Source organism: Staurois parvus, unplaced genomic scaffold (genome assembly GCF_062004578.1).
Source record: "Staurois parvus isolate SC_StPar_1 unplaced genomic scaffold, SC_StPar_1.0 ptg000576l, whole genome shotgun sequence".
Lineage (NCBI taxonomy): Eukaryota > Metazoa > Chordata > Amphibia > Anura > Ranidae > Staurois > Staurois parvus.
Window position 1 is genome coordinate 1762340 of NW_028318372.1, and position 23803 is coordinate 1786142.

The following is a 23803-nucleotide window of genomic DNA, read 5'->3' on the forward strand; positions in this document are numbered from 1 at the left end:
TTCACTCATTTTTCCAGTTGAATCATATGTGAAAATTTTTGGGTGAAAACATTAATTAATAGCATTTATGGTACAAAGCGGGCGGCGCAGTGGCTTACTGGTTAGCACTTCTGCCTTGGGTTCGATTCCCAACCATGGTGCCTCCTGCATGGAGTTTGCATGTTCTCCCTGTGTTCGCGTGGGTTTCCTCCGGGTACTCCAGTTTCCTCCCACCCTCCAAAGACATGCTGGTAGGTTAATTAGCTCCTGTCTAAATTGTCTTAGTTTCATCCCTGGCCACGCGGGATCTCCTGCATGGTGGGGGTTGGGGAAAGACCTGGCAACCTACCCTGTAAAATAATTGCTAAGAGAATTCATGGAAAATGACGCTTATGAGTGACGGTCCATGCAATCGCCAAGGGTCAGATACGTCTGAATGGATAGATAGATAGATAGATAGAACAAAGCATTGTGTATGTATTTACCAATGAAATAAAGTTTTGTTCTTTTTTTTTCTTTTATTGATCTGTATTTTAGTGTGCCATTACCAACATGAACGAACACCTAAAAAAATTAAATAATTGGTAAAAAATAAAATTTAAAAATCAGCAAAAAAAGGATTAAAATGAATTTAGTAATCATGAGAACCAATTACGGGGACTAGATATAAGAAATTCTCTGTGTAAATGCATCAGCGTTCACATAAACATCACAAGGAATACCGCAAGTGTTCTTCTACGTTTTGAAATTTCACGTTTCTCAGGACAAACATAACACTAATTTTAAAAAATGTTTGTTCCAATGTTGTCAAATCGAAGGTGTTAACCATTATACAGGTTATTAGATGGATTTCTTTGGTGAATATAAGCCGTACTGAAAGCAACGTATTTTAAGAAACTTCAAACAGAAAAGAAAATGTCCTAAGAACATTCAAATTCAAACAGCCAAATATTGTTTGAAAAAATCCCAAAACGAATGAGTAAATGATGGTTTGTTCACACAGATCGAATGTATATGCTGTTTCATTGGAAAAATAACTGTACTTTAAAAAAAAAAAACCCTATAAGAGTTTAATAAATGATAAAATAAGTACAGTGTCGTGGTTAGCACCTCCACCTAGCACTAGGGTTTCGGTTTAAATACCAATCACGACACCGCCTGCCTGGAGTTTGCATGTTCTCCCTGTGCCTGCTTGGGTTTCCTCCCGGTACTCTGGTTTCCTCTTACACTCCAAAGACATACAGTTAGTTTGGCCCTAGTATGTGTATCTATGGGTTTGAGTTAGGAACCTTGGATTGTAAGCTTCTTGGGCAGGGACTGATGTGAATGTACAATATACACTTATCGGCCACTTTATTAGGTACAGCTTAAATCTCCCCCCCCCCCCCCACCATTCCACCACCACCACCAGCCTGAACCATTGATAGAAGGTAGGATGAATCCATGCTTTCATGTTGTTTACGCCAAATTCTGACCCTACCCTCTGAATGTTGCAGCAACCAGCCTGACCATTCTCCTCAGAACTCTGACATCAACAAGGCATTTTCGTCCACACAACTGCGCTCACTGAATATTTTCTCTTTTTCGGACCATTCTCTGTAAACCCTAGAGAGGGTTGTGTGTGATAATCCCAGTAGATCAGCAGTTTTTGAAATATTCAGACCAGCCCATCTGGCACTAACAACCGTGAGATGTTCAGAGTCACTTAAATCCCCTTTCTTCTCCATTCTGATGCTCGGTTTGAACTTCAGCAAGTTGTCTTCACCATCTCTACATGCCTAAATGCATTGAATTGCTGCCATGTGATTGGCTGATTAGCAGTTTGTGTTTCCAAGCTATTGAACAGGTGTACCTAATAAAGTGGCCGGTGAGTGTATGTATATATATATATAGTGCTGCAGAAATTATTGGCACTATATAAGTACCTGAAATAATTTAAATAAAACATACCTGTACTAGACATGTGCAAAATGAAAAACTTTGTTTTGTTTAATTCGTTATTTGACTAATTTTGTTTTGTTCGATTAATTAAATTAGTTTAATTCCTTTTTAGGAATTTATTTTGTGTATTCTAATTCGAACGAATTCGAAATTTCGAACAGATTCAAAAATAATTCTAATGTTACAATCCATAATCCACAATCCATGTGGGCTTTTGATGGTATATGGGCTATGTGAAGAGTTGCATGACCATGTTGGAAATTTCTATTTCAGCAAAATTTTCACAGTACCTTTCTTGATCACTACTCACATCAACATAGCGCAGCTCTCAATTTTTTGTAAAATATTTCAGTCTTTTCTAATCTATTCTATTCTTTTCTAATATTGTATATTCTATTCTAATGTATTCTGTTCAAATTCATTCTATTCAAAATTGGAATTTTGGAAGGCAGTTATATTTTTTATATTTTATTCTATTCTATTATTTTTCTATAATGTTATATTCTTTTCTATTCTTTGATTCTCTGTTCTAATCTTTCTAATCTTTTCTATTATTTGCTATTCTATTCTTTGATTTTCTAATCTATTCTAATCTTTTCTATTCTATCCTAGATTGTAAGCTCGAAAGAGCAGGGCCCTCAATCCCCTCATGTTTTGCATTGTATTGGTATTGTTCTGTCACATGTTCTGTCCCCCTTTGTAATGTACAGCGCTGAGCGAACTATTGGCGCTTTATAAATACTGTATAATAATAATAATAATAATAATTTTTTTTTATTTTCTATTCTAATCTTTTCTATTCTATTCTAATGGATTCTATTCTTTTCTATTCCTTTCTTTTCTGTTCTAATTTTTTGTATTCTTTTATATTCTATTCTTTGATTTTCTGTTCTAATATTTTCTATTTTAATGAATTCTATTCTTTTCTATTCCCTTTTTTTTCTGTTCTATTTTGTTCTGTTTTACTACTGTATTCTGTTCTATTTTTTTTTCCATTCTTTTTTTTTCCTCCATTCTTTTATTTTCTATTTTATTTAATTCTATTCCATTCATTTCTTTACTATTTTTTTATTTTTGTTCTTGTTTTCAAATTTTGACTCGATTCCAAATTCAGACGAATTTTGTTTCATTATTTCAGATTCATTTAAATTCTTTACTATTGTAATTCGGAATTCAAATGAATCTCTGAATAACAGAAAATTTGTCCAGATTTCGATTCGGAAGGAAACCAACTGCACATGTCTAACCTATACCCAATGCAAGGTTTGCATATTAAACAACGCCCCCCCCCCTCCTTGTAAAATGCTATATTCCATGCCAGGGGCAGACTGAGCATTTGGAAACTCGGGCACTGCCCGAGGGCCCGGGGTCAGTAGGGGGCCCTATGAGATTCCCCTGGTACCTTTTTCATAGGCTTTTTTGAGCTTTGGCAAGGACACAGGAGCCCCATGATCCCCTATTGCCCGGGGGCCCCATGAGTTGTCAGTCCGCCCCTGTTCCATGCAATTCTAATTGATTAAGATACAATTACATGATTAGACGGCAAACCTTTTAATGCTTTTCTAGTGTTTAACACATCATTTTTGTCTTTCTTTTAAGGGATTACTTGTTGCCACCATCTTCTGTTTCTTTAACGGAGAGGTAAGATTTATTATCATCCTCCTTTCTTGTATTGGGATATTAGGATGGAAATTCATTTTATGTGGGAACTTGTGTGTTTTCTATTTTGAAGAGTATCAGTCAAAGTTGAGCTTACTGTATATAAGAATCTGTACATTTAGTTATAGATGATTGGAATTGAGCAGACTTGTATATGAATAATTTATATTTCTTATGTACGGGGCTATGTGAGGGTGTTGTGCATACATACGGCAGATATTCAACATAGGGGGTCAGGCTGTTGGCAGCACAACAACTGTTAGGTATCAAGTGAACCCTGACTTAGGGGATGGTTTACTAAAGGGAAATAGGCTGTTAACTTTGCAAAGGAATTCTCCCCAAAGCTTGGTAAATGTGGTATCTGCTTCCATTATCCAATCCTGTACAGGCAAATATTCTTTTTTTTCCCTTGTGTGTAATTAGATGTTCTTTGCAAAGTGAAATTTCACCACATTTGCTAAACTCCGGGGGAAATTCCCTTACAAAGCGAACAGCCTGTTTGACTTTAGTAAATCAACACCATACAGTCATGGTTAGACAATGGGGATGATCAGGGGCCGACTGACCATTTGGAAACTCGGGCACTGCCCGAGGGCCCAGGGTCAGTAGGGGGCCCCATGAGATGCCCCTGGTACCTTTTTCATAGGCTTTTCTGAGTTTGGGCAAGGACACAGGGGCACCATGATCCCCTATTGCCCGGGGGCCCCATGAGTTGTCAGTCCGCCCCTGGGGATGATTTACTAAAAGCAAATATGCTCTTCACTGTGTCAGGGAAGTTGCACTTTGGAAGGGAATTTTCCCCGGGGCATAGTGAATAAGGTAAAGTTTCATTTGTAGAGAATACTCCATTATGTGCGAGGAAAATTTAAAAACAGCATTTTTTGCACACACATGATTGGATGATGGAAGTCTGCAGGTCTTCACATCATTCTATAAGATATGGGGAAAATTCCCTTGCAAAGTGCAACTTTCCTTGCAAAGTGAACAGCCCATTTGGTTATAGTAAATTCACCCCAAGGACTAAATTAGGAGACAAATATAAACTATTCCTAGGTAAGCCTGCCTATTTATTATTATTCAATGCCCAACTCCAGGAGAGACATGTTTTTTTTTTACGTTTTGGATCAAGCGATGAGGGCTTAGAACCCCTGCCAGGGTTTTATTGCTCTCAGTGTTAACGCGGTTGTAAAGGCTGAATGTTTTTTACCTTCATACATTCTATGCATGAAGGTAAAAAAACCTTCTGTGTGCAGCAGCACAACCCAGCCCCCTCAATACTTACCTAAGCCTCATCGTGATCCAGTGATGTGAATGACAGTCTCAGCTGTCCCAGGTCTCTGCCTCGTCATTGGCTGAGACAGCAAGCCGGAGCCATTGGTCAATCACAGCCAGTCAGCCAATGAGTAGGGAAGGGGGCGGGGCCAAGCCACGGCTCCGTGTGTGAATGGACACATGGAGCATCGGGTGCCCCCATAGCAAGCTGCTTGCTGTGGGGGCACCTGATAGACAGGAGGAGCCAGGAGCACCTGCAGGGAACCCAAGAAGAGGAGGATCCAGGGTGCAAAACCCCAGCACACAGCAGGTAAATATAACGTCTGTTATTTTACAGAAAAAAAGAACCTTTATAATCTTTATAAACCTTTATAATGGCACCGCAGAACCCCAATGTGCAACATGCGTGTTTTCATGTGTTGTACTAATACATGTACTCCTGCAGAACAAACATGAGAGCTAAGCCTTTCTTTAATCACTTCTTGCCCAGTGTCATTAGTACAGTGTCAGAGTTTTTTATTAGCACTAATCACTGTATTGGTGTCACTGGGGATATCAGTGTCAGTGTCAGTGTCAGAATGCCCGCTGAAGTCCCGCTATAAGTTGCTGATCGCCGCCATTACTAGTATAAAAAAAAAAAAAATCCCAGTATATATACAGCCATTTGTAAAGCTATCACTTTTACATAAACCAATAAATTTACACGTGTTGGGATTTTTTTTTACCAAAGACATATCGCAGAATACATTTTGGCCTAAATTTATGACGAAATTTGATTTTAAATTTTTTTACTGGATATATTTTATAGCAAAAAGTCAAAAATATTGTTTTTTTTTTTTTCCCAAAATTGTCGGCCTTTTTTTGTTTATAGAGCAAAAAAACAAAAAAACACAGAGGCGATCAAATACCACCAAAAGAAAGCTCTATTAGTGGGGGAAAAGGACACACATTTCATTTGGGAGCGTTGCACGACCGCACAGTTGTCAGTTAAAGTAACGCAGCGTTGTATCACAAAAAATGGCCTGATCATGAAGGGAGTAAATCCTCTGGAGGGTAGGTGGTTAAAGCAGTAGTAAACCCAAAACTGTAACATTATTATTATTATTATTATTACATCGAGTTTATATAGCGCCAAAGGGTTTGCTCAGCGCTGTACAATAGGGGGGGGGACAATACATGGCACAGTACAACAATAACAAACAGCGTGCGAGGGGTAAGAGGGCCCTACTCTTTCGAGCTTACAATCTAGGAGGGAGGGGGTAAAGGTACAGTAGGAAGTGGCTGAGGGGAATGAGGGGTGGGAGGAAAGAGGGAGAATGGCCGTTAGGTGAGGGTGGGGTAGGCTTCCCTGAAGAGATGGGTTTTGAGGGAGCGCCTGACATATTGCAGCTTACCAATCAGATGTGGTGGCTGCATTTGTTTTCTTTTTTTCTTCCCTCTGTTTTCACCTGGTGATCTGTCCACTAAAACACCTCTTGTATTAGAGAAACCCTCTGGAGGAATGAGCATTGGAGGGACAGCAGACTGTAGTATTCTCAGTCGGGGGTGGGGGGAGTGTTAAATGCTCTAGTAGATTTTATATTCAATATTTTTATTGAAGATTTTACAACATAACAGGGTAAAGATATACCGTTCAATTGAGGTGATATAATGCAGTATATAAATGAATAATATACCCCATCGGAACTGTGGGATATTAGAAAAGTCTCTAAGACGATGTCATCAGAGGTATTCTGGATAGTGTATTGAACTTGGTGGAGTGTATGAAGAATAGGGGGAATATTAGGGAAGAGATGGTAGGGGGGAAAATGAAGGGAAGGGGGGGATGGGGGGGATGTAACTTGTGGAGGAGGAAGTGCCAGTCTTGCTCTAGTAGATTTTGATGCACTAACAAATTAAAGCTAAACTCACACTTTATAAGCAGTTACAGCAAACATTTTTTTCCCCTTTTGGGATAAAGGCTTTGCATGAATAAATAAAAGCTGATCATTTTAATCACCCTTAACAGTGTTAAGTGGTTTGTCTCATCCATGTAAACTGATACTTGCTGCTGGAGAGTTTGTTCTGTTGAAAAACAACAGACTTGCTGGTTGGATTAACAGATGAAAATAAAAGAAAGAAAGTCTGAAAAGGGAAACTAATGCAGTCACCGCATCTAAGAATTGATAAGCTGCAATATAATAAATATTTGCTTTTGTGTTTAATACCGCTTTAAGGCTGATTATTCAGTAGAAGTCCAATTGTAGCTGGCTCTCTATTTTTGCACTTTTTCAAACAGAAATAAGAACATGCTTCCAATAGTACATTTAAAGTATAACTAAAGGCAACATTTATTTATTTTTGTTTGTTTGTTTGGTTTTTTTTTTAGTTTTGGACAGAGTGGAGAGGGATTAGAACACCTGTCAGGTTTTTATTGCTGTTAGGAAGATGTACCCTCCCTATATGTCCTGTTTACCAATATAACCATTTGGGTTGTCCCCAGAACAGGAATAGATGGGGAATCTTCCAATGGGAACACTAGTTCTGGCGACAACTAATGCCGGCCATACACGGGTCGAAATTTGACTGATTTTTCGCCCGAAAATCGGACCTAATAATCAGCCAATTTTCGCTCTGTTAGTGGGTCAATGGCACCGGCCAATTTTCATGGTCCCTCCCCTTTTCAGTGATCAGGCATGTTGGAAAATTTGTGAAAAACGACCGATTTTCGACTCAATGATGGTCAAATCGTACGATCGTTTTTCTGAAAAGAATATGCGCATGAGCCGTAACCTGGAAGGAACAGAAGTTTCACCTGTCATATGGGGTGAACTTTATGACTTGACCGATTTTCTAAATCATTGATGGTACCATCGGATTACCAAGCGAACGCTGCTTTCAAATTTTCGGACGCAAAATTGTTAGCAATTCGACCCATGTGTGGCCTGCATAAGGATTCCATTACTTTGGAAGGATTTCATCTCACTTCCTGTTTTGGCTTTGGGACGGGAAGTGAAGGGAAATCTCCCCAATGGGACACAGATGACGGGTGATAATCCTCCATTACTTTCCCAAAAGGAAAAAAAAAGTTTGCATATTTTTCTATTTTAACAAATCAAAAGGGAGCAAATAAGAGAAGTTCATTGTTAGAGTTTACATATCATCTTCATGTAAAAGTTTCTCTTTCCTCTAATCATACAGATTTCATATAGCAGAGCAGAATAAGTAATCCTATCAGTAATGGTTTTCATTTGCATTACTTTTCACACCCCCGCAGTGCAGCTGCATGTTGTCAGAGCTCACAGGGAATGTTAATCTGATCTTTGGCTTTCAGGGTTATTTTATGGAGGGCGTATTACTTGTGTAAAACCACCATCCTCAGCGATATTACACCCAAAACCAAAATTGGAATATATTGCAGGACACCAATCATTAGATTTAGCATTTAGCAGCGTTCAGGAGTGTTAACATTTTATTAGTGTTTTTACAGTACATGCAGAAAAAAGCTGTTAGGAGCATTTTAGAAGTGTTTAGTAGCATTTAGCAGCGTTTAGGAGCATTCGGGGAGACACAGTGGCTTAGTGGTTAGCACGTCTGCCTTGCAGCAAATGGGTCATGGGCAGGGGCGGACTGACAACCTATGGGGCCCCCGGGCAATAGGGGATCATGGGGCCCCTGTGTCCTTGCCCAAACCCAAAAAAGCCTATGAAAAAGGTACCAGGGGCATCTCATGGGGCCCCCCACTGACCCCGGGCCCTCGGGCAGTGCCCGAGTGTCCAAATGGTCAGTCCGCCGCTGGTCATGGGTTCAATTCCTGACCATGGTGCCTCCTGCATGGAGTTTGCATGTTCTCCCTGTGCTTGCATGGGTTTCCTCCGGGTGCTCCGGTTTCCTCCCACACTCCAAAGACATGCTGGTAGGTTAATTGGCTCCTGTCTAAATTGGCCCTAGTATGTGTATGTATGAATGTGAGTTAGGGACCTTAGATTGTACGCCCCTTGAGGGTTAGGGACTGATGTGAATGTACAATATATATATATGTGTAAAGCACTGCGTAAATTGACAGTGCTATATAAGTACCTGAAATAAATAAACAAATTTAGAGTTTTTATCTGCTGGAAAAACACTAAAAAAAATCTACAAAAACAATTTTTTTTCTCCTAGACGCTGAAGCACAAAGAACGCTAATACACTAAAGTAGTGTGCATGAACACATAGGATAACACAGGATAACACGATTTAGCTTCTAGGAGCAGAACAAAAAAAACTAAAAAAAAACGCTAGTGTGCATGAAGCCTAAAAACTGCTATTACCAGCGTTTTTTATCAAGCATTTTTTTCAGCTTAAAAAAAATGCTAGTGTGCATGGAGCCTTAGTCACATCACTTACCTGTAATTAAGGCGGAGCTCCACCTAAAAGGGGAAGTTCTGCTTTAAGTCTTTGTCCCCCGCTCCCCATTAAGGATTGGTAGATTGGCACCTTTGGGGAGCTGGAGGGGGTATCCGGATTTGACAAGTACCCCTACCACTTCTACTGTGATCACCTAGGCGAACTGAAGCGGAAGTTGTCCGCCCTCCCCGTAGTCTTCTGGGACACATGACAGGTCCCAGAAGACTACGGGACCATTCAGAAATGTGCAGAGCTTCAAGCTGTCACAGCCGGGTGCCCACACTGAAGATGCCAGCGCCAGGGAGAGAAGACAGCCGGTGAAACCAGAGGTGGTGAGGACACCACTGGACCAAAGACAGTGAAGTGTCTGTATTTTCATAGTCTAATAGAGCTGGATCCTGGAGAAATCTTCACTGTGGAGATACCCTTTCCTCTTCCTGTCTCTGAACTTCTGGTGTTGCAAGAGTTAACTGTTTTGAGTCATCTGGCAGAACAGCAGTACAGATGATCCCACAGTGACATGCATTTGCCTTCCTCCCCCTCCACTGAAAAAGGTTCTTTCAATAAATACACTGATTTAACATGATCTGAGCATGAAGGAGAAGACGAGTGAGTGATCAGATTCTTCCCCATTCACAGATCTTGTATCAAACAGTGATATCAACAAAATAACTTTTCTCAGTGGAGGAGGACAAGGAAGAAGGGGGAAGGTCAGACCATCTGTACTTCTCTTCTGCCTGAAGACCTGAAGCTGTTAACCATTTCAGGTACAGAAGTTCAGAGCAAGGAAGAGGACCGGCATCCCAGCAGTGAGGATTTCTGCAGGATCCAGCTACCTGAACAACACAGGACATACTTCATTACAATTTGTTTCTTATATAAACTTCAGTTTGCCTGCCAAGGACTTATCCAACACATCAAGGCAGTCAAGGGGTTAAAAAAAGCTCCCGCAGTCACACCTGTGAGCTTGTTTCTAGATTAAATGGCACATTTCTGACGTCTGTGTAGAATTGACCTGGGTGGCTGTAAAGGTTTAAACCGGGGGTCAGCAACCAGTAGATCTCAGCCAGGTGACTGGTAAATTTGCTGGATATGCCATCCCAGAGCATCAAACAGAGTGCTATGTAGAGGGACTGCTTGTAAAGTTGGAGCTGTAGTAGGAAGCAAGAGTCACATAAGTCGGTGCCTCCTCTGTAGTGCCGGCTCCTGCCCCATGCAGAGTGACACCAACTGCACTCCACCTCTTATCCCGGCTAGCGGTCTCCAGAGTGGTGCCAGCAGCAGGAAAGAAGAGATCTTCAGGTAAGTGTGAAGCAATACGCCGGGCATAATAGTACAGGGCTGCTTTCACACTGATGTGCTGCGGTTTACCCACACCATGGGGGCAGTGCAGTGTATCTGCAGTTTTCCTGCAGGTTAGCTGCACTTAGCTAAAGACTTCTATCATATCCTGCACGTTTGGTTCATTTTCTGAAAGCTCACCAAAACTCCTGAATGCAGGAGTTGTGGTGCACTTTCAGAAAGCACAGTACACCTGCAGGATATAATAGAAATCTATGGCAAAGCGCATCTAACCCAGGAAAGTTGCAAATGCACTTCTGTGCACCCGTAGTGCAGGTAAACTACAGCACATCGGTGTAAAGGCAGCCTTATAGGGGGCTCAGAACAGTAAGGGTTCATTTACATTTGCAGTTTGGGGGGGTTAAAACCCTACAGTTAAGACATGTTTTTACCACCCCCACTCCAACCGCACCCCCTTTAGTTTCAGTGGTCAGGGGTGTACACATGTTGCAGCCACAGCAGGAGTTGTATGCCCTGTCATGGTTGGCGGGTGTAGCACCTGCTAAGCGCAACCCATTCAAGTGAATGAGGCCGCTCTGCAAGTACCCTGCAACCTTGTGCAATACAGCAAACAAGGGGTTAAAGCAGGCAACATTGTGTTGCTTTCTCACCACCTGCTTTAACCACTTGGACCCAGCAGAGGCATGCCATGCAATGCACTCGATTGCAACACATTAGTACAGTAATTAGAAGTTGTGAGGAGGTGACACTGTGCGACTCTGTGCTCCACCTCTTAACCTTAGGTTCCCATATGTGCGGGTGGTGCCACTGCGGATCCGCACAAAAATCCATGCAGCCGCACCACCCGCACAGAGAAATGCGGACCCATTAGTTCTAATGGCACGCCGCCAGGTGTGGAAAACACAACCGTACTGGGAACCGAGGTTCCTGTGTGGGCTGCATTTTCCAAGGAAGTGCAGGGACTTCTTCCCTGCGTGTCACGGGCACGGGAGTCCATTCAAATGAATGGGCTCTCGTGCCCGTGCAAAACGTGGCCCACACGGCCGCATATATGTGAACTGGGGGTTAAAGTTGCCTATCCCTGGTTTAAAAAAATATGAATAAAAGCTGACTTTGTTAAGTAACCCCAGCAGAGTTATATGGGTTTTTCTCCAATTGCTACAACTATTACTTTTGCTGGACAGCTTGACCTGCATGTAAATGTGGAGGACGATATAATTATAGGAATGTGAAATTAAAAAGCAATTCATTTTAGCTGGTGGCTGAATAAAGGCCTTTACTGTATACATCATTTTCTTGATCACAGGGGTGTTCGACCTTCCTCTTATTTTGTACCATCTCTTGAGCTGCCCCGATCTGAATGTTTCCATTTGCAACAATTTTTCATTTTCTCCACTCCTTAAAGAAGTTGAGCCCTGACCTTTCAGTGTGCTCAGCATTTGAAAACAGATGTATCCAACAGACTCAACAGCAGGGTTGCATCTCAATACTGTACAAACTATTCACTACTCCGACCACTATTCACTACTCTGGCCACTATTCACTGCTCCGGCATCCAAGCTTACCTACCAACTGGCATGGGAAAGGGACCTGGACATATCCCCTGAGGTGCAGTACTGGAGGGCCTGGACGGCCTGCATCCATAAAGGAGTCATAATGTAGCCTTGATCGGGGAGGGACACAAGGTGCATTCACCTTGCTAAAATGTACCCAGGCTCCTCGCCCTCATGCTTCTGGGGTTGTGGCCAGGTGGGAACAGTTCTCCATATGTGGTGGACCTGTCCTAAGGTACGTCGCTTTTAGATAAGGGTCCGCTCTCTTATACATTCAGTGACTATGGTCAACATCCCCAAAGATGCTTGGACAGCATTACTGATGGCCCCAGTGGCTGATATCCTAAGACATGCACAGACTTTGATCCATTTTAAGTTCCTAGCAGCTAAGATCATCATAGTGACTACCTGGAAAAAGCCCAGTGATTGATCTGGCCTTGATGAAGCGTAAATTGACATGGATCTTGTTTAAGGAAAACATTACGGGAGTTATCCAGGATAAGCAAACTATTTATGAAAAGGTATGGAACCCTTGGCTCTCTTATCTACAGGTTCCGGGCATCTAGGGGTGGCTCCAAGACCTGTTGCCATTGGATCCCAGGATAGATGTATATTTACACCTCTCTTTTCTTTTTCTTTCCCAACTTTTCTTCTTCTCCACTCCCTTCTAATTTTTTCTATGTTTAAAGTATGTTGGTTTCTGTTATTGAGACTTTGATCTCTTCCACTGTTCACAGATATTGGCTCATCATAAGTAATCCCTTTATGCCATGATGTTGAGATGATCCCATGATCTTATGGATATCATTCTTCCTCCTCCACTCTTCCTACCACTCCATCCCCCACAGCTATCTCCTCCTGTGCCACCACCCCCTCCCTCCTAGATTGTAAGCTCGAAAGAGCAGGGCCCTCGATCCCCTCATGTTTTGCATTGTATTGGTATTGTTCTGTCACATGTTCTGTCTCCCTTTGTAATGTACAGCGCTGAGCGAACTATTGGCGCTTTATAAATACTGTATAATAATAATAATAATAATTCAGTTGGATAGTAGTACCTATGTAGGCCCATTGAGGCTAATCCAGGCAATTCATAAACTGAATATTACCGTTAGAGGTAGTAACCCCATACAGAAAATAATATGTTCTGGTATATTAAGACTTTAAACTCATATGTGATGGGTTCGAAGGAAAAAAGACATGTTTTGCTGCATGTGTGTGAACAGGGAAGAGGTGCAGGAAGTAGGCATGCTGCTTACTTACACATCAGCCAGTTTCCTGCTTTAAGTATGAACTCTCTAACACAGCTTTTATCAACTTTTTTTTACCTCATGGGAACCCTTGAAGTAATTTTCAGGTTTCAGGACCCCTGCTAATATTAATTCATTGAAAGTCAGTGGGAATCATGCATGCTTACAATGGTGTTCAGTAGGAAGGATTCTCCTAACCTTCGTGGTCATTCCAAACAACGCCCCTTACATGTGTAGTCAGTGGGAAGATTGCCACATACATTGGTAGGTAGGAAGGATGCCCCTTACCGTGGTGGCCAGTGGGAATAATTCTTCTTACATTTGCGGTCAGTGGGAAAAATGCTCCTTAGTTACTTTGGAGGTCATTGGGAAGAAAACCCCTTAGTTACTGTGGAGGTCAGTGGGAAGAATGCACCTTACTTTGGAAGTCGGAAGGAAAAATACCCCTTACATTGGTGCTTAGTAGGAAGGTTTCCCATTACCTTGGTGTTCAGTGGGAAGAATGCCTCTTACATTCATGGACTGTTGGAATAATGTCCCTTACATTGGTGCTCAGTAACAAGGATGCCCCTTACCTTGGTAGTCAGTGGGAAGAATGCCCCTCCCCTGGGTGGTTAATGGAAAACATGCCCCTTACAGTTGTGCTCAGAAGTCCACTCTTGCAGGCAGCCAAAAAGATTCCTAGAGTCGTGAGTTTGGCTCTGCCAAGTGGTGTTGGACCCGAAACTATGCAGACACCATTGTCACTCAGTCACAACTCAAAGAACCTCCGCAACCTCTGGAGAAACCCGGGTTGGGGATGACTCCTCTAACATCTAGTGTCTAATATATATGCTTGCAGAGAAATTAATCTTCTGATCTGGAGAGGCCAGCTGACCTTGAGCTGATCTTGCATTGAAGGGCAGAGAAGCACAGATATTTTTCTCACAGTTCCTCGCAGTGACAGCTTAGCTATAGGAACACGCTGCCTTGATATGTTAACTGTAAAATTATGGGCTTTTCATGCTGTTGATCAATTACAAGTTACCATAAATCAATTGCAAGATAAATTATGCTGTAAAAAAGAGTCGAGGATGCTTTGTCTGCACTGTACTAATATTACATGGTGTCCCAAGAACATTTTTTATCGACAAAAACTGTGGCTGCTTAAATGAAAGTGTCAAAATGTTGCAACCAAAGGAGGCCTGGAGATAATAAACAAAATTTAGTGATAACCCATAAGATTAGCTTCTTGAAGGCCCTTTGCAGGTAAAACTTAAATCAAGTGAAGAAACCATTGATGATTCCCTTTTCTTAAGAGACACCTTGCCCATTCAAAACTAAGTGACAGCGTCTGTGTAAAGTCCACCTCCCCCACTTTGAACTCACCTCACTAGCGATTACCCAGTTGGTCCTTCCTATGTTGCAGATGCTACCAAAAAAAATTTAATAAAAAATTAAAAATAATAAAAGAAATTAAAAAAAAAAAAAAAATATATATAATTTTTTTTTCATACTGTCACCAGTCAGTGTCCCTGATCACCGCCATGCCAGTTATATGATGACGCTGTACTGCACTGGTGACAATATGTAAAAAAAAAATAGTGAAACTAATTTTTTTAATTTTTTAATTTTACGAAAAATTATGACAAAAAAAAATTCAACTTCAAAAAACTCGCCATGCCTCTTATGAAGTACGTCGGACTGTCTACTTTGCAAAAAGGGGTCATTTGGGGGATATCTGTACTGTTCTGACATTCTTGGACCTCAAGAAATTAGATTGGCTGTCAGTACTTCAGGATTGAATAATATTCAGATCTATAGCATAGTTTGTGAACTCTATAACTTTCCTACAAACTAAAAAATACATCCTAATTTGGGTTATTTTCACCAAAGACATGTAGCAGAATACATCTCGGCCTAAATTTATGAAGAACATTTATTTATTTGCAAACTTTTATAACAGAAACAAAAAAAAACTTTTTTTTTTCAAATTTTTTGGTCTTTTTTTGTTAATTTAGCAAAAAATAAAAACCCCAGCGGTGATTAAATACCACCAAAAGAAAACTCTAGTTGTGTGAAGAAAATGATAAAATTTTAGTTTGGGTACAATGTTGTTTGACTGCGCAATTGTCATTCAAAGTGTGAGAGCGCTGAAACCTGAAAACTGGCCTGGGCAGGAAGGTGTAAAATTGCCCAGTACTGAATTGGTTATCCTAAAATTTGTCCCCGTAGAAAAGTAAGAAAAAACATACGTTCTAGTCCATACAGTCCAGCATCGTTTTGCTTGTAGGAAGTTTTCCCTACAGTGCTCCTCTCCGGCACCAGCATCTTAAATTCATATCCGGCGCATGCACAAACATGCCACAGGGATATTTTCCAGGTCTGCAGGACATGGCAGATTCCGGTGTCATCTCTACGCCGGTACCGGACCCCCTCCATGTGCATGAGCAGAGATGTCGCAAGCCCTGCCAGTAAACTGGTAGAGACCACCCATACTGTGTCTGCACATGCGCAAAATCCCGCAAGCTGCCTCCTGGGATCAGTGACTTAGAACTCCTAGAGGGCAGTTCATAGGATCATGTTCATGCAGAGAAATGCTGCAATGGATCCCGGAGTAGCCCGTTACATTTCTGTGCATTTGCAGGGTCCCAGTACATCGTCCTCGCCTAGACAACAATGATGGACCTGAACTTTAGAGGAAAAACATTACTCAAATTTTTTCTTCTTTTTTTTGCAATTGTGAGGGAACAGGAGGCGGGGGGAGGAAGACTAAAAAAAAAGTGAAGGTCCACTTTATCCCTGGAAGTGGGGGGTGTACAGGGTCACTGGAGGGGTATTTTTTTTTGTAATCCAGGAGTTGCCCTTACACCACAACTTGCCTGTATTAATTTCCGAATTACTGTATATCTAATGTCTTTGCCACTAGCAGGGAATACAAACACAGTTCTCATTGGTTCTTGTTCATTTTATTTATTTATTTTATTTTACTGTATTTTCCAGTAAATAATGGCATTATTTCAGTTATCCTCCTGGGAACGATGTGCTAGCATATTGAGCTCTTAATTCATTTCTATTAAATTACATTGCAGTCAATTATTATAATTCATTAACCAAATGGTTACAGTTCCCAGACGAATTGTTTTGCCTGTAACCTCCGTATGATTTGCAGTAATTAGGTTATATCAACTTATTTGTATTTTCAGCACTCCACTATTGACGGGGGATTATTGCTAAATTTTCCATTATTATCACAGTAACAGTTGAACTGTTTAAAGAGAAACTTTGGTTTTGCTGGAGGAAAACAAAATATAAAGTCAACGACATCCATTGAAAGGATTTTAGTAAACTTCATTATAAGTTCTTACCTGCTTCTGTTTTGTAGATTTAACAAAAAAGTCCATTCCAATGCATGTGCTAAAAATCTAGCACAATGCAAAGTAGCTTATAGGTTCTTCAGGGGGAAAAATGGGGGGCGGGGATCTTCAAGTATCAACGTCAGTCAAAACAGTTTCTTTAACTTAGTGAGGAAAGGAGTTGCACCTCTGTAAAGTTTTTATTTTTAGCCAGTGTCTGTTGGGACAGGATGTAATGGGAAATCTCTCCAGCAGGAAAACAAATCCCAAATCCCAACAAGGCAGCTGATCATAGGGTTGACAACAGAGATCAAGGCAGCCATTTTTAACTGATCCAATTATTTCCTGAAAAAGCAGCTGACCAGTGGTTGTATGGGGTTTCAAAAAAAAGCTCCCTTTCCCCTGTATTCCTTTTCTGCTTGTCTTGGGCAAGTCCCCGGAAATGCAGAATTGACCGTCTGTCAAAGCAGCTGTCTCTTTGCCAGTTGCGTTGTTGGGTGGCCATGGAGTGAAGAAAGGTGTTTTGTTTGACCTCAAACCTAGACAACAGATAGGAAGATGGGAAAAAATACAACAAGTGAGGCTTCCTAAAAATAGCTGATCCATCTTAGTGAATTGAACCAAAGGTGTCCATACCATGGGCTGCTGATAAGGGGGTAGAGCCAACTCTCCTGTACTAGGGGGGTAGAGCCAGCTCTCCAATTAGTGCAGAGGAGGGGCCCATGGGCAAATGGAGGATTTTTTTTATTTTCTATGAGGTCTACAGTTGCAAGAAAAAGTATGTGAACCCCTTGGGATTACGTGGAGTTTTGCATGAATTGGGCATAAAATGTGCTCTGAACGTCATCTAAGTCACAACAATAGAAGAACACAGTCTGCTGAACATAATACTACACAAACAATAGATGTTGCCATGGTTTAATTGCACATAACATGTAAACATTCACAGTGCAGGGAGGAAAAAGTATGTGAACCTTTGGACTTAATAACTGGTAGACCCTCCATTGCCAGCAATAACCTCAACCAAACGTTTCCTGTAGTTGCAGATCAGACCTGCACAACGATCTGGAGTAATTTTGGACCACTCCTCTTCACAAAACTGTTTCAGTGTAGCAATATTCCTGGGATGTCTGGTGTGAATCGCTCTCTTAAGGTCATGCCACAGCATTTCAATCGGGTTGAGGTCAGGACTCTGACTGGGCCACTCCAGAAGGCGTATTCTGTGCTGTTGCAGCCATTGTTTTGTTGAATTACTTGTATGCTTTGGGTCATTGTCCTGTTGCATCACCCATCCTCTGCGGAGCTTCAGTTGGCGGACAGATGGTCGTACGTTTTCCTGCAAAATGTCTTGATAAACTCTGGAATTCATTTTCCCATCAATGACAACAATCCGTCCAGGCCCTGAGGCAGCAAAGCAGCCCCAAACCATGATGCTCCCTCCGCCATGTTTTACAGTGGGGATGAGGTTTTGATGTTGGTGTGCTGTGCCTTTTTTTCTCCACACATAGTGTTATGTGTTCTTCCCAAACAACTCAATCTTGGTTTCATCTGTCCACAGTATATTTTGCCAGTAGTGCTGTGGAACATCCAGGTGCTCTTTTGCAAACTTCAAACGTGCTGCAATATTCTTTTTGGACAGCAATGGCTTCCTCACTGGTGTCCTCCCATGTACTCCATTCTTGTTTAATGTTTTCCTTATTGTAGATGTGTCAACAAAAATGTTAGCATGTGCCAGAGATTTCTGTAGGTCTTTAGCTGACACTCTGGGATTCTTCTTTACCTCATGCAGCATTCTGCGCTGTGCTCTTGCAGTCATTTTTACAGGACGACCAAGCCTAGGGAGAGTAGCAACAGTGCTAAACTTTCTCCATTAGTAGACAGTCTGTCTTACCGGGGACACATGAACATCAAGGCTTTGGCGATACTTTTGTAACCCTTTCCAGCTTCATGCAAGTCAACAATTCTTGATCGTAGGTCTTCTGAGAGCTCTTTTCTGCAAGCCATGGTTCACATCAGACAGTGCTTCTTGAAACCAGTAAACCCAAAACAGGTGTGTGTTTTTTAAGGGCAGGACAGCTGTCAGCAACACAGCCAATATCATCACACTGATTGGAGTCAAGGTTGGCTCACTCCTGGCTCCAATTAGCTCTGGGAGAAGTCATTAAGCTAGGGCCTCACATACTTTTTCCTCCCTGCACTGTGAATGTTTACATGTTATGTGCAATTAAACCATGGCAACATCTAATGTTTGTGTAGTATTATGTTCAGCAGACTGTGTTCTTCTATTGTTGTGACTTAGATGACGTTCAGAGCACATTTTATGCCCAATTCATGCAAAACTCCACGTAATCCCAAGGGGTTCACATACTTTTTCTTGCAACTGTAGGTGGAGTAGAAAAAAACAGCCCATGTCTTCCAGCACTTATGGTAAAGTTTCCTGGGCTCCATTATTTCAGCTGGAGGGCCCAGGGAAAAAAGGGGACTTTTTTTGCTTTCAGGTGCAGGCGCAGTAATAGTCAGTGACTCGGTGTCCGGCAGTAACTCCTGACCCTTGCACTCAATACTTCACATACTACTGACCCCTGCACTCTGCTTGATGCATACTTCTGACCACTGCACTCTGCTCGATGCATACTCCTGACCCCTGCACTCTGAATGATGCATACTTCTAACCTCCACACTCTGCATGATACATACTCCTGACCACTGCACTCTTCATGATGCATACTCCTGACCACTGCACTCTGCATGATGCATAATTCTAACCTCCACACTCTGCATGATACATACTCCTGACCACTGCACTCTGCATGATGCATACTTCTAACCTCTACACTCTGCATGATGCATACTCCTGACCACTGCACTCTGCATGATGCATACTTCTAACCTCTACACTCTGCATGATACATACTCCTAACCACTGCACTCTGTATTGTGCATACTTCTGACCCCTGCACACCACATGATACATGCTCCTGACACCTGAACTCTGTATGCAGGCTTAATTTCTAAGCCCCACCCACTGTTAGCACAATTTTGCCACACCCACAATTCACCTTGATATGCTGCTTCATTATTGTCTTTTGGGTGTTCAAGGGGGCTCTGTCAGGTAGACTGTACAGGGCCCCATCATTTCTAATGGCAGTCCTGTCCATACCGTAGGGATGTGGGAGGTGCATTCCCAAGCCTAGACATGTATCTGAAGTTGAAATTTGCATACTGCTGGCACTCAGATTTGGAGAAGAGAGGAATGTTGATCAGTAACTACCTGTTGCATTCTGTGACAGGTTCCCTTTAAACATCAGGACATTTGTTGGTTATGGAGCTAACCATTCACACAGCAGATTTTATTCAAATTGTCTTCTATCTTATTTACAAAGTCCTGAGATAATTTATGTATTGCAGTCATTTCTGAAGTAGAAGAAATAGAGGTCATCCAATTCCCTATATTGACAGCGACATTTCCAACAACAAATAAATACTTACCACGTATCTGATAGCTAAACTACAGGGACGAGTTGGGCCCAGAAGGTGCATCAGTTCTCATTCACTCATAATAATAAATTATCAGCTTGCAAGGAAAATGTGCCTGCAATCTGATTACCATAGATTGCAGAGCAGTCTGCTATGGGCTTTCTTATTTGGACAATAACAGACTGTAATTAAAATTAAGAGGCAGCAGGTTTCTATCAATTTATTGTTCAACAAAGAGAATTCATACAGTGTTCCGGCATTTTTCAGGAGATGTGTGGTTGTATGTTATAAAAGTAAACTTGTCACAAAGAAAATTTTGTAAAAACATACCCATCTCATCCTCTGATGTCTATATTTACCTTTCCTCCATTCCCCCATTTTTCCAGCTACCTCTGCAAAAACACCTGCAATTTGATGGTACCTAGAATTGTCCACAGTTGCCCCTAACCCCCATGAGATAGTACTGGGGTTGGCCAATGAATAGTCCCCCTAAGTGTGGGGAGACAGGTGATGGGTCACATGCTTCTTCATAGAGAAACATACTGGTGGCAATGTTCAGTGCGGCAGTGCAATGGTGGAACAACAAGGTCACTTTAAAGCTGAACTGGTTCTAAAAACCCTAATTGTGCAGCTACCCCCACCCCCGCATGCATTTCTAGCTTCTGCCATCTTGAGTCATGGCAGATGATTCCTGTGGCGTTTACTTCCTCAAATCCACCTGCCCCCAGCTCAGGCATGCTTAGCTGAGAAAGCCCCTCTTCTCCTCCTCCAGATGCAAGAAAAAAATATGCCAATGAAGACTCCTGGAAGGTATCACATCATTTCGGCCTAGGACAGAAACCAGGAAGAAGCTGAAGAATTGTGAAAAAAATATGTTACCATGTAGATGTAATAATATATTCTTATATATTTACTAAGCAGCATAATGCTTAAAATAAAAATAATTAATGTTGATAGAGAGAGTTTAGTTCCACATTAAGAATATAGAAAAAAAATATACACATATATAATACTATATACTGTATTAATTTTTATATATATATATAGATACAGTACATCCCATATCTGTAGGTTTCTTGTTTAGTTAATTTTTTCCATTGTCGTCTTGTACACTGCTCAAATAAAATAAAGGAACACTTTGAAAACACATCAGATCTCAATGGGGAAGAATCTCCTGCTGGATATATATAGTATACTGATATGGATGGGGAAATGTGTTAGGAATGTAAGGGTGCCCCATCGTTTTATGGAAATGAAAATTATCAACCTACAGAGGACTGAATTCAAAGACCCGAAAATCAAATTGAAAAAATGATGCAGCAGGCTAGTCCATTTTGCTGAAATTTCATTGCAGCAACTCAGAATGGTACTCAGTAGTTTGTATGGCCCCCACATGCATGTATGCATGCCTGGCAATGTCGGGGCATGCTCCTTGTGAGACAACAGATGGTGTCCTGGGGGATTTCCTCCCAGATCTGGACCAAGGCATCACTGAGTTCCTGGACAGTCTGAGATGCAACCTGGCAGTGTCAGATGGACCAAAACATGATATACCAGAGGTGTTCTATTGGATTTAGGTCAGGTGAGCGTGGGGGCCATTCAGTGGTATAAATTCCTTCATCTTCCAGGAAATGCCTGCATACTCTCGCCACGTGAGACCGGGCATTGGCGTGCACCAGGAGGAACCCAGGACCTACTGCACCAGCGGAGGGTCTGACAATGGGTCCAAGGGTTTCATCTCAATACCTAATGGCAGTCAGGGTGCCATTGTCTAGCCTGTAGAGGTCTGTGCGTCCCTCCATGGATATGCCTCCCCAGACCATCACTGACCCACCACCAAAACGGTCATGCTGAACACTATTGCAAGAAGCATAACTTTCTCCATGGCTTCTCCAGACCCTTTCATGTCTCTCATATGTGCTCAGGGTGAACCTGCTCTCATCTGTGAAAAGCACAGGGCGCCAGTGGTGGACCTGCCAATTCTGGTGTTCAATGTCAGTTGAGCTCTATGGTGCCAGGCAGTGAGCACAACGCACACTAAAGGACGTTGGGCCCTCAGGCCACCCTCATGAAGTCTGTTTCTGATTGTTTGGTCACAGCATTCATACCAGTGGCCTGCTGGAGGTCATTTTATAGGGCTCTGGCAGTGCTCATCCTGTTCTTTTCTGCATAAAGGAGCAGATACTGGTCCTGCTGATGGGTTAAGAACCTTCTATGGCCCTGTTCAGCTCCCCTACACTAAATGCATGTCTCCTGGAATCTCCTCCATGCTCTTGAGACCTTCTGGCAATGGCAGATATTGATGTGCCATCCTGGAGGAGTTGGACTGCCTGTGTAACCTCTGTAGGGTCCAGGTATTGCCTCATGCTACCAGTAGTGACACTGACCCTAGCCAAAACTAGTGAAAAACAGTCAGGAAAGATGAATAGGGAAATACATTTCAGTGGCCTCCACCTGTTAAACCATTCCTGTTTTGGGGGCCATCTCATTGTTTCATTAACACCAAAGCAGCTGAAATTGATTAACAACCCCCTCTGCTACTTAACTGACCAGATCAATATCCCAGGAGATTAATTGACTGATGTTATACTCTTATTAAAAAGTGTTCCGTTAATTTTTTTTGAGCAGTGTATATGAATGATAGAATGACTCTATTTAAAAAAATATCACTCTGGTTTACAGTAGCCCTGGGAGGAAATTATGTTTGAGAGGGAGGAAAAAGATGGGATTAAAGGTGGAAATCTAGCATGATTTTGTGGTATATGTGAAGATTTAGCACATACCGCATTACTGTATAGTTCACAGTAATTTTTAAAATTTGGAGTTTTTTTAAATGCACGTTGGGTGCTACTTATGTACTAATTTTAAATATATGTTTAAATATTCTTTGGGATAAGAGGGTATTAGCACCCCTAAAATAGAGAAAAAAGAAGGAAAATTAGGTAGGAAAAGGCAAAGAAAAATAATCTGCACATTATAGAATGTTAACCAATTCCTCTTGCCATTTGCACAATTATCTTAAACCCATCATTGCTGTCATTGGAAAGGTCAGGCATCTGAATTAGTGATAATTGTATTTAATGGTAAATTACTCAAAACCACTTTTATGAAAATAACATGTTTCAGTCAACTTCCAACTTAAAAAAAAATCCTCCAAATCAATAAAGAGCAGAAAGTCAAGAAAGTTTAAAAATCAATATTAAACCATTAAGATTGTTTGTAGCATTGTGTAAAGTGCATGTTATAATGAAAAGACATTCAAGCTTTTATTTCAATCCTTTTCGCCTTGTCAGCCTTCAACATTGAATCTTAAAGTAGTAAATCTGTTGAATTATATTCAATACAGTTTACAAGAGCCAGCCATGCCCCAAATTTCCCATGTGTATATCATATACATTACTGAACAGAGTAATTTTGGCTAAGCTGATTTTGGCAAACAATGAATGATTTTACCTGTTATTAAATGTTGCCTAGACAGAAACTCTCACTTTTACCTATTGAGCAGTTTAGGTTAAATTTGCTTATAACATTTTCTACTCTTTTTTTTTTTCTTTAGATGGTGTGTTTTTTATAGATTGTATTTAGGGTTGTTTAGTTTATTTGTGTTTTTTTCCTTTTTTTTGTATTTGATCGTTGTGCACTGTTGCTTTACATTTTTTTATTTTACTTT

General features: G+C 41.3%; 1 protein-coding gene across 1 annotated transcript in view; it reads left to right on the forward strand.

Moving 5' to 3' along the window:
- Positions 1-23803, forward strand: part of CALCR (calcitonin receptor) — a 394427-nt gene that overhangs the window by 361686 nt on the left and 8938 nt on the right. The window contains exon 12 of the mRNA XM_089692113.1: positions 3520-3561. Within this exon, the coding sequence (XP_089548239.1) occupies positions 3520-3561 (42 nt within the window). The remainder of the gene's footprint in view (positions 1-3519; positions 3562-23803) is intronic.